General features: G+C 35.4%; 2 protein-coding genes across 2 annotated transcripts in view; both read left to right on the forward strand.

Annotated features, from left to right (window-relative positions):
• pigr (polymeric immunoglobulin receptor) overlaps positions 1–6,883 on the forward strand; it is an 11,031-nt gene extending 4,148 nt beyond the window's left edge. Inside the window, exons 4-9 of the mRNA XM_016292089.1 lie at positions 3,855–3,936; positions 4,050–4,051; positions 4,395–4,464; positions 4,599–4,693; positions 4,921–4,970; positions 5,834–6,883. Of these exons, the coding sequence (XP_016147575.1) occupies positions 3,855–3,936; positions 4,050–4,051; positions 4,395–4,464; positions 4,599–4,693; positions 4,921–4,970; positions 5,834–5,914 (380 nt within the window). The 3' untranslated portion in view covers positions 5,915–6,883. The remainder of the gene's footprint in view (positions 1–3,854; positions 3,937–4,049; positions 4,052–4,394; positions 4,465–4,598; positions 4,694–4,920; positions 4,971–5,833) is intronic.
• Positions 6,884–7,085: 202 nt separating this feature from the next.
• On the forward strand, positions 7,086–8,670 carry LOC107600202 (polymeric immunoglobulin receptor-like). The gene is made up of 5 exons (XM_016292035.1): positions 7,086–7,180; positions 7,354–7,671; positions 7,765–8,070; positions 8,174–8,210; positions 8,588–8,670. The coding sequence occupies exons 1-5, from the start codon at positions 7,120–7,122 to the stop codon at positions 8,607–8,609; spliced, it is 744 nt and encodes a 247-aa protein (XP_016147521.1). The 5' UTR covers positions 7,086–7,119; the 3' UTR covers positions 8,610–8,670.
• Positions 8,671–10,356: the final 1,686 nt, after the last annotated feature.

A 10,356-nucleotide genomic window follows, 5' to 3' on the forward strand; every position in this document is an offset into this window, starting at 1 on the left:
TTAATGTGCTTCTTCTTGAGCCACTCCTTTGTTGCCTTGGTGGTATGTTTCGGGTCATTTTCATGCTGGAAGACCCATCCATGACCCATCATCAGTGTTCTGGCTAAGGGAAGGAGGTTCTCGTCCAAGATTTTACAGTACATGGCCAGTCCATTTGCCCCTCAATGCAGTGAAGTCGTCCTGTACCCTTAGCAGAAAAACAGCCCCAAAGCATAATGTTTCCAGCTCCGTGCTTGACTGTAGGGATGGTGTTCTTGGGGTCATAGTCAGCATTTCTCTCCCTCCAAACATGGCGAGTCGAGTTAATGCCAAAGAGCTCAATTTTGGTCTCATCTGACCACAGCACTTTCTCCCAAGCCTTCTCTGAATCATTTAGATGTTCTTTGGCAAACTTTAAACGGGCCTGTACATGTGCCTCCTTGAACAGGGGGACCTTGCGGGCGCTGCAGGATTTCAGTCCATTGCGGTGTAGTGAGTTACCAATGTTTTGCTTGGTGACTGTGGTCCCAACTGCCTTAAGATCATTAACAAGCCCCTCTCGTGTAGTTCTGGGCTGATCCCTCACCTTTCTCATGATCATCCTTACCCCAGGAGGCGAGATCTTGCACAGAGCTCCAGACCGAAGCCGATTGATGGTTGTTTTGTATTTCTTCCATTTCCGAATAATCGCACCAACAGTTGTCTCCTTCTCACCAAGCTTCTTGCTGGTGGTCTTGTAGCCCATTCAAGCCTTGTGGAGATCTACAATCTTGTCTCTGATATCCTTTGACAGCTCTTTGGTCTTGCCCATGGTGGTGGGAGAGGTTGGAATGGAAGATACAGATTGTGTGGACACAGGCCTAATGAGCTGGCATTAGGAGTAACTTCTTAAAGGGACAGGACTAATCTGTGTTCCACATGGGCACATAACCAATCTGTGGGAGCCAGAATTCTTGCTGGTTGGTAGGGGATCAAATACTTATTTCACTCACTGAAATGCAAATCAAATTCTAACCTTTATATAATTTTTTGGTTGCTATTCCCTCTCTATAATTTAAAATAAACCCATCATAAAAATTACAGACCCTTTATTTTTTTGTAAGTGGGCAAACTTACAAATCAAATAAATATTTTCCCCACTGTATATATTTGTGCAGCAGCAGTATGTCTTTAATACTCACAGCACTGTATCACGATGTATTGGCAGTAGCAAGTTCCTGTATTTGCTTACATTTACATTGTCATTTAGCAGACACTTTTGCAATAATCTACAGCAGCAGCAATTCAGCAGCAGCAGAGTAGCAGATCTATTCCGCCTAGACCAAATACATTAACATTGTCATATCCATTACCATGCTAAAATCTTCAGAGAGTTGTCATGATAGAAATGTATTTATTTTTGTTTGTTTATCTAAAATATTTTTGTAATACTTTTTTCAAAAAGAAGTCTTATTTTGAAAAACAAAAAATAAAATAAAAATGTATTAATATTATTATTATTATTATTTTATTAATATGAATATTCTTTTATTTTGTGGTTATATACATATATAAGTTTTAAAAGTAATTTTTTTTCATGCTTTGTTATATTGCTACCTTATGTTAAACTGCTTTAAATTACTTTTTGCCCACATCAGTCTACTGTATACTCCATACACTATAATGGTAAAGCAAAAAACATTTTTAACATCTTTGCAAATTTTTTAAAAATAAAAAACTTAAAGGATTCCGTTGCATAAGTATTAATTCCCTTATTTGGGGAAAGTTTAAATTTAGCTTCATATTGCTTGTAGACGTTACTACACTTCGAGTGAAGTTAACCTGTGGCAAATTCAATTGAATGGGTATGAAAGGCACACATGTCTTAATAAAATGTCTAACAGCTGAAAATGCATATCAGAGCAAAAACCAAGCCCTGAGGTCAAAAGAACTGCCTGTAGAGCTCAGAAACAGTTTTGCGTCAAGCCACACATCTGGGAATGAGTTCAGAAAAAAATTCTGCTTCATTGAAGGTTCACAGAAGCATGTAGTCTCTGTTACCCTTAATGGAAGAAGTTTGAAACAACCAGGACTCTTCCTAGAGCTGGCCTCCAGGCCAAACTGAGCAACTGATGGAGAAGGGCTTTGTCTAGACTGGTGACCAAGAACCTGATGGTCACTCTAGTTGAGCTCCATGATCATATATGCAGATAGGAGAAACCTACAGAAGGACAAATATCACTGCAACACTCCACTGATCTGGGCTTTATGGCGGTGTGGCAAGACTCAATCCTCTCCTCAGTGAAGACACATGAAAACAAAACTTGGAACTTGCAAAAAAGCACCTAAAGGGCCCTCAGACTGTGAGAAACAGGATTCTCTGGTCTGATGAAACTCAATTCCAAGCATCATGTTTGACGGAAACCAGGCACTGCTCATCATCTGCAGAGTATCATCCCAAAAGTAAAGTGTGCTGGTAGAAGCCTCATGCTGTGGGGCGGATTTTCAGCGTCAGGTTGTAGCCCATTCAAGCCTTGTGGAGATCTACAATCTTGTCTCTGATATCCTTTGACAGCTCTTTGGTCTTGCCCATGGTGGTGAGAGGTTGGAATGGAAGATACAGATTGTGTGGACACAGGCCTAATGAGCTGGCATTAGGAGTAACTTCTTAAAGTGCCAGGACTAATCTGTGTTCCACATGGGCACATAACCAATCTGTGGGAGCCAGAATTCTTGCTGGTTGGTAGGGGATCAAATACTTATTTTACTCACTGAAATGCAAATCAATTTCTAACCTTTATATTTTGATTGATATTCTGTCTCTATCTGTTAAAACAAACCTACCATAAAAATTACAGACCCTTAATTTCTTTGTAAGTGGGCAAGCTTACAAAAATCAGCAGGGATCAAATAAATATTTTCCCAACTGTATATATATATATATATATATATATATTAGAAACATAAACCCACACACTAATTAAACTTGCATCATGACAAAAATAATTTATTAATTGGCAAAGGAAACAATAGTAAAAACATGCTATTGGAGATGCACTAATAAATCTTTGTCAATTACTGATGATTATTTTAATGCTATGGCTATGTGAATTCAACAAAACTTGTCCAGGTCATATTTGTTTTCAAAAGAAAGTACAGTATTTTTAAGAATATTAAGAGCTTTGAATTGTTATTTTTATTAATTTTGTGACAATTAAGGACATTTTGCCCCATATGTATTTGTATTACTATAACGCAGAGCAATCTAATTCCTACAACTGTAATGTAAAATAAATAAATATTAGTACTTATACTTTAAAAAAAAGAGTATACATTATGCTGGTATTTCTTGTACTTTATTTAATGTATGCTGACTCAAAATTACAAAAAAATGACATTTTGGAATTTGGTGGAGTAGGGGAATTTTCTATTTTATTGTGTATTTTTTATATAAATGTATAGATTAAATAAATATAATTTTTAAATGTTTTTATATATTTATAATTGCTTATTTTATTTCATTATAACTAATAATAATATTAATCACAATAAAATATTTTATAATAAAGTATGTTATAACTATTTCATATATCATGCAAGTATTTCTTGTGCTTCCTGATGCAAAATAATGTAAACTGAGGATTTGGTGGGGGAGTATTATGTATAAAATAAAATATAATTTTATATTATTATTGTTGTTCTTGTTGTTTTCATGACAATTAAACAAATTTCCCCCAAAATTAAAACATGTAATATAACGAAATATATATATATATATCCCCATCGCTTTTGGAATGTGACCATATCTGCTTACAGTGTCTGTTAATAATACTGGTGAATATTGGCATTTAGTGAAGGTGTTGGAGTGAGTGTGACTGATGGTTGTTGTGCTGCAGGTATGTCAGTTGTGAGCAGTATGCTGAGTGCAGATGAAGGCAGCAGCGTCACTGTTCAATGTCTCTACAGTAAAAAACTCAGGTAACCTACTGTACATCTTTAACAGACTCATCTAAAAAGTGCCAGATATATGAATATCCCATAACCTGGAACGTATTTAACATTAATATATAAAGTGTTTATACGACATACAGTGGTGTGAAAAAGTGTTGGCCCCCTTCCTGTTTTTTACATTTTTTGCATATGTCACACTTAAAAGATTCAGATCATCAAACAAATTTTAATATTACACAAAGATAATGCAAGTAAATACAAAATGCAGTTTTTAAATGATTATTTATTTTATTAAGGGAAAAAAGCTGGCTGACACCACAAACTACATTCTTACATAATCAGTAGAAATGTGAGTGGTGTTTACCTGCAAATAAATAGAAACCTATTGAACACATTGTTATGTAGTTTCTGCCACACTGCATCACTGAACTTTTGCATAGATAAACTCAGCTCATGTTGCATTTGATTTCTGTCCTTATGCACAGCGTCTCCCATCCAGAATCTGAAGACAACAGTCAGAAATCCATCTGTAATGAGCTCAAATGACCCTCACAGGTGACCTTCTGCTCTACACCAGCACACTTCTGTATATTCGTTTCTCGTGAATGGATAAAAACATTTTAGCAGTCAGCTGTGTCATATATAAAGAAACGTTTTGGTGTTTGACTAACACATCATGTCTGTTTCAGCCGTCCTGTTTGGGAGTCTCCTCTTGTGGTGTGTGGGGTCGTGCTGCTGGTCATGACTGCATTTTTGGCACTTTGGAAGTTAAGGCAACTGTGTAGTAAGTTTCTAAAATTATTTGTAGTTTTTTACTGCCTTATAAATTCATTGAATTAATGGACGAGTCATTAGTTACTCATAAACTAGTCTAGAACCATTAAAGTCTCTGTTCTTTTTAGATATCTAATAAGCATTTGTTTACCTTTATTTTAACCCTATTTAGCTTTAGAACGAAAATTATGCATTCTGTTTTTTTTGTGCATAATGCTATTTTTCTCCATTTTGCAGAGAAAAAGCAGAAACATCGAGGGACAAATGAAATGAACGATAATCTCACAGTCAGTGCATTTTCTCTGTTACCTTACAGTCAGCATTAAATAAAAAAATACCCTATTTACTTTCTTAATGTACATTTCTGTTCTTTTTGTGGAGATATTATTGGTGTACATTGCTCCAAAAAAATAAAAAATAATAATTGTGGAAAGAGTAAAAATGGAATCTGATTAAGCATTTGAAAGATGTTAATTAATAAATGGAATTTCCCCCCTTTTTGCAATTAGATCACAATTGGATCAGTTCAATTCATGAATGAATCGTTTAATGCAATTTGTGAGCCAACTGAACTGGTTCATTGAAAGAATTGTCTTGAATTCTTCACTTTGAAATAAGGGGAAATTAAATGTAAAAAGTGAGATATTATGCTTTTGAGTATAAGTTCAATTTTCCCCAGAATGAAAATACACTGATGCATGTATGTTGACATTAAACCTTCAAATCGTTTAAGCAACTGTATGAAGTTTTGTGTGTTTTTGCGACTTTTACAGTTAAGTGAAAGAATTCACTGTCGTAATTACAGCGGAGAGCTGTACACATGCATTTGTTGCTGCAGTAAAGCAATCCGCTCCTTTTGCGGAATTTCGTACCCGTCCCGCTCATTAAACATACACACTCCCAGAACAGACGTTTGTGAAAAAAAAAGAAAAATTAATTCGCCGTATTAGAAATCAGTGTGCCATCAGAACTATTTTGAAACCATTATTTCAAGGTAAAAAAACAGACATACAGATGCTTTAACAAGAAATTACACCTGAAGTGCTATGCAAAGATTTATACACGGCTCACGATTATGTTGTGTCTGTGTCCAACTGTGATGAGATGTTTTTCTGCTGTATTTTATATATTTTTTTTTACTCGTTTTCAGATGTGTCCTTGGAGAGAAGGAGACTATAAGAACGCCTCAGTGATTTTCTTGAACGCTCCAGCTCAGGCCCAGATGCTCTGACAGAGGAGCTTCATGATGGGAAACACCAAACTCATGGGCATTCTGATGCTGAAGGAGATTTGAAAGGGAACTGATGGACACTTTAAGTCTCATTATGTAGTCTAAGAGAGTCCTGCAGACTGGAGAAGCTGGAGGCCGGGGTAATATTTGACATTCCTTCACATGTAACAGTTAAATGGTAGATCATTGATCATTTTAATGCATATTTCATGTCATGTATTTCTCTGTAAGCACAAGCCTTATGAGTGAATTGTGCTGTTTAAGCATGTTTTCACCAATGAGCAGCGGTTATTCTCAACTAACAGTGCAAAAGATGTGCGACTGTTTACAGAAGCACTGAGAATGTGTCCTTATATCACTTTTTACCATATTAGAGACTATATATCGTCATGTTTTAGCAGCATATACTGAATACGATCATAAATGATAAAAAAAAAACTTTCATCTGTTATTAACCTCTGTACAGAAATAGTGTCTTATTCACATCCTGTTTCAAGTCCTATTAACATCTTTATTTGTGGTTGTTTGTCACCTCCTGCATATAAATAAACGTAACCCACTCAAGTCGGTCAATACACAGAAACCTCAAGAGGGAAACGCTTTGATGTCGACTGCATTGCACATGAAGTAAATAATTCTTATTAGAATCATCTTAAATGTCTCGACCAAGTGATGCATATGTAACTTGTGATTTTTGCAGCATTTGCAATCAAGCATGATGTTTTATTGTAAATCAACTTTATGTGACATAAGCAACTGAATAGCACGGATGCAGGAAGTGAGTCTGAGACTATGAGAACTTTATATCATATGTGATAAGCATAAGACAGAGATAAGCTGTATAACAGAGATAAGAGACAAGCTGTTTCTGTGGTATTAAAATAAGATAACAAAATGCCAGTTTGCAGCATAACAGACTAATTTTGTACAGGTGAAATGTTGTACTGTGGCTGATTGTATCCACAATGAAAGTGCTATATAAATGCCTCATTCATTATATATCTGATTCCTGTATATCTGAGATGCTGTATTATTTCTCTCAAATTGTCAGTTTATAATTGGCTATCGTGGAAGATGCAAGACGTCTAAGAGCATTTCCTCTTCCGTCTTAGATACTATAAGAATAGAAAACAGAAGTTGACCAGTTGTCAAAAAACTGTGTGTGTGAAAAACTCATACAGGAAACATAAGCAAGAGCAAACGCAATGGCCTCATATACAAAAGCAAAAATATTCTACATATCAATCGGGTTTTGGCTTATTTCAGGTAAGAGTATTTAATATTGTGCTGTGTTTGTTTGTACTGGATCCTGTTGATCCTTTTGAAATGACACATTTTATGCTGTTCATGTTGTTTATAATGTGTTTTAAATGAAGATGGAACAAATTAAGAAATTATTGGTTAATGTTGGATATAATAAAGGTCTGTGTGTTGTTTAGGTGTTGTAAGCTACAGCGGTTGGTCAAAACATGTATTAACTATTCTGACTGGAGGATCTGTCACCATCCCATGTCATTATGACAAGAAATACACACAGCAGAAGAAATACTGGTTCTCAGAGATTGATAAATCTAAAACATACACAAATAAAACAGAGGAGAATCTGTCAGTAATTGATCATCCTGATCAGAGTCTCTTTACTGTGACTATGAGAAACCTGCAGGACAAACACACTGGACATTATTATTGTGTTGTGGAGACCGGAGAACAACCACCGATAAATGTCATATATGAGAAGCAGCTCAAGATTCAATCTGGTAAAACATTTTGCAATTGTTTTAATCAAATTCTAATACAAATATGTATTTTATAATCACAAATAAATGATTTGTGCGTGTGTGTGTGTTCAGCTCCTGATGTGTCTGTGGTGAGCAGCACTGTATCTGGACATGAAGGTGGTGATATCAGTGTTCAGTGTCTCTACAGTTCTGAATATCAGAATGACGTCAAACAGTGGTGCAGATATAAAGATCAGAGCTGTTACACAGTGGGGAGGACTGACACATCCCAGAATTTATCAGTCCAGATCAGTGATGATGATGGGGGAAGATCCTTCACTGTGCTGATGACTGGACTGAGACTGACTGATTCTGGCTGGTACTTCTGCTCTGCTGGAGAGGCACTGAATCCTGTTCATCTCAACGTAATAGGAGGTGGTAAAACTTATTTAATACTCTTTTCGAATACCGAATAATCAATCCATAATCGATACTATAAAAGTTCTGCTGTTAGAAAAAAAATATATTTGTAATTTGACAGTAAGTGTGAGCACAGACGTCGGCATTGAGAAGGACAGGTTAGTATTAACAAATTCCCATTATTGTGATTTATTCTTTAGCAACATCTAAACTTCAGTTGTCTTTAATGTTCCATCAAATATTATGCTAGTCTTTGTGCAAAATGACAAAATATATGAATGCAAATTTCAAAAAAGGCATGCACATCCCACAAACCACAAAAAGTGCAGAACAAAAATGGGGCAATTACAATCAAAGAAAGCAAAGAAATTGTCTGCACACTGATGTATCTTCTCCAAAACTGTTTTAATAAAATATATGAATACAAATGTTTTCTGGAATGGAAGGTGTACAAAATATAGATAATGGGAAACAGAAAAATGTTCAGTTCTAATATTTGCCTATTGATTGTGTGCTATTGTTTTTTATTTTTCAGATGGCGTTTCTGTCTGTCATAGAACTTTTCTCCACATCAGACTGAAAGATCAGATGATTAGAAAACCGTTGATAAAAAGATTTATGTTCTGCTCTTCTGTGTGTATATGTGTGAATGCATTAGATGTCTACATTTTCTAAATGCATTTAAATATATTTTTTCATTATGTTTGTCTTTTAGCTCATAACAGGCAAGTAGTCTGTGTTTGTTTATAATTCATTTCACTCATATGGGTGGCTGACAGGTCCTGCTGTATGACAAGCATTTTGCTAATTAAGCTTGCAGCTTAGGCCCCGTCCACACATGAGACGCGTTTAGTTGTAGGCCTATACGCAAAAATGTTGTATCGTATTGACGTTTGGCCAGATGGATCCAGCGTTTTGGGAGAGTGAAACCGCTACTTTTTGAAACCGGGTCCCAGAGTGGATAAATCTGAAAAGGACACCCTAAAGTGTCCGAGTTACGTCCGACTTGCTATGATGTCATGCTGACGTGTGCCAAAAAACTCTTGTGACGATGAGGCGGCTGTGTCGGATTGTGCAGTTGCTCTCTACACTGACTGCGCTGATCAAAATCATGATGGGAAACGACTGACTGACAATGACGCTGCTTAAATCACAGGTGAAAGCCACTAAACACCAGAGCAAAATATGAACACACCGGCACTGAAGCTGAAACAAGTTGATATACACTTTTTTTTGCCATACTTTTCATGCCAGTTATAATTACAAATACTGAACATGCAAAATACAAATTACAATAAAATTACTTATTTATACATTACAATTTACTGGTCCTAGTGGTAACATGGTGAAAGCACCTTTGGGCAGGATTAGAGAAGTTTTACTCAGAAAGTTAAAGCATTTTACTGTAAAAACGTTTTTTTAGTAATACTAAATGTGTAAATTGTTGTTTGGAAAAAGCATAAAGCAATATATATATAAAGTTGTATGTGCTTGATTTAAGTGTCAATAAAATGTCAAAAACGTTTTTCTTTTTGGAAAACCAAATTCACTATTTGTTCTTTTTTTGTAAGCAAAAACTAACCCACCCAGAATGTTGCAGTTAATAACCTAAATATAACCTATACACAACGTTCTCTAATGGATATTTTTAGGCTTTATTTTTTATAACCATAAAATAACCTTCCCAGAACATTGGGAGATTTTTGTAGAAACATAAAGAGAACCTATGATTATAGCTGCAGTTTATCTAGTAGTAGATGGCAGACTTATCAATGGCTGTTAGCACAATACACGTCTTTCTTGTTATTCCGAGTCCACTCAATACTGCTCAAAACACCAGAGTTTTTGTTTAGTGTTCTGCATGCTCACAAATCATCTCATATAACAAATAAAATATAGAGAATTATGTAATTAAGAGCAGTCAGCATCATTGGTTATAATAACTGGTTATACGTTTTTGCAAGAGTGCAGCAGAAGTCTCTGAAATTGTGATGAACTAAAGCGAGTGACCTTTTAGTGATTATTAAGGGTTCACTTGTACACTTTCTATAAATAATTATTAATAATGCATAATTTGAATAAAAGTTTTGTTTTTATTGCTGCTTAGAGGACCAACGGCCACATGCATGCTGCAAAGTTTTGTGACATCTGCATTTAAATGCAGGATTCACTCTCGAAAATGCAGTGATTATAGCAGAATGATAAAACATGTATATGGGCTGGATAAAAAATGACGTTAAAATAGAAAATAGATTAAATAGAACATTTAGAACATTTTTTTTAGTCAGCAAACATATTCACGCC

The sequence above is a fragment of the Sinocyclocheilus grahami genome, unplaced genomic scaffold (assembly GCF_001515645.1).
Source record: "Sinocyclocheilus grahami isolate Dianchi unplaced genomic scaffold, SAMN03320097.WGS_v1.1 scaffold280.1, whole genome shotgun sequence".
In the NCBI taxonomy this organism is placed as follows: domain Eukaryota; kingdom Metazoa; phylum Chordata; class Actinopteri; order Cypriniformes; family Cyprinidae; genus Sinocyclocheilus; species Sinocyclocheilus grahami.

What these genes read in the sequence shown, in the direction of transcription:
- LOC107600202 (XM_016292035.1), top strand. Translation starts at nt 7,120, where the DNA reads ATGGCCTCATATACAAAAGCAAAAATATTCTACATATCAATCGGGTTT. An exon ending in GCAGCTCAAGATTCAATCTG is followed by an intron (nt 7,672 to 7,764) that starts GTAAAACATTTT and finishes GTGTGTGTTCAG; the next exon opens with CTCCTGATGTGTCTGTGGTG. An exon ending in GTCGGCATTGAGAAGGACAG is followed by an intron (nt 8,211 to 8,587) that starts GTTAGTATTAAC and finishes TTTATTTTTCAG; the next exon opens with ATGGCGTTTCTGTCTGTCAT.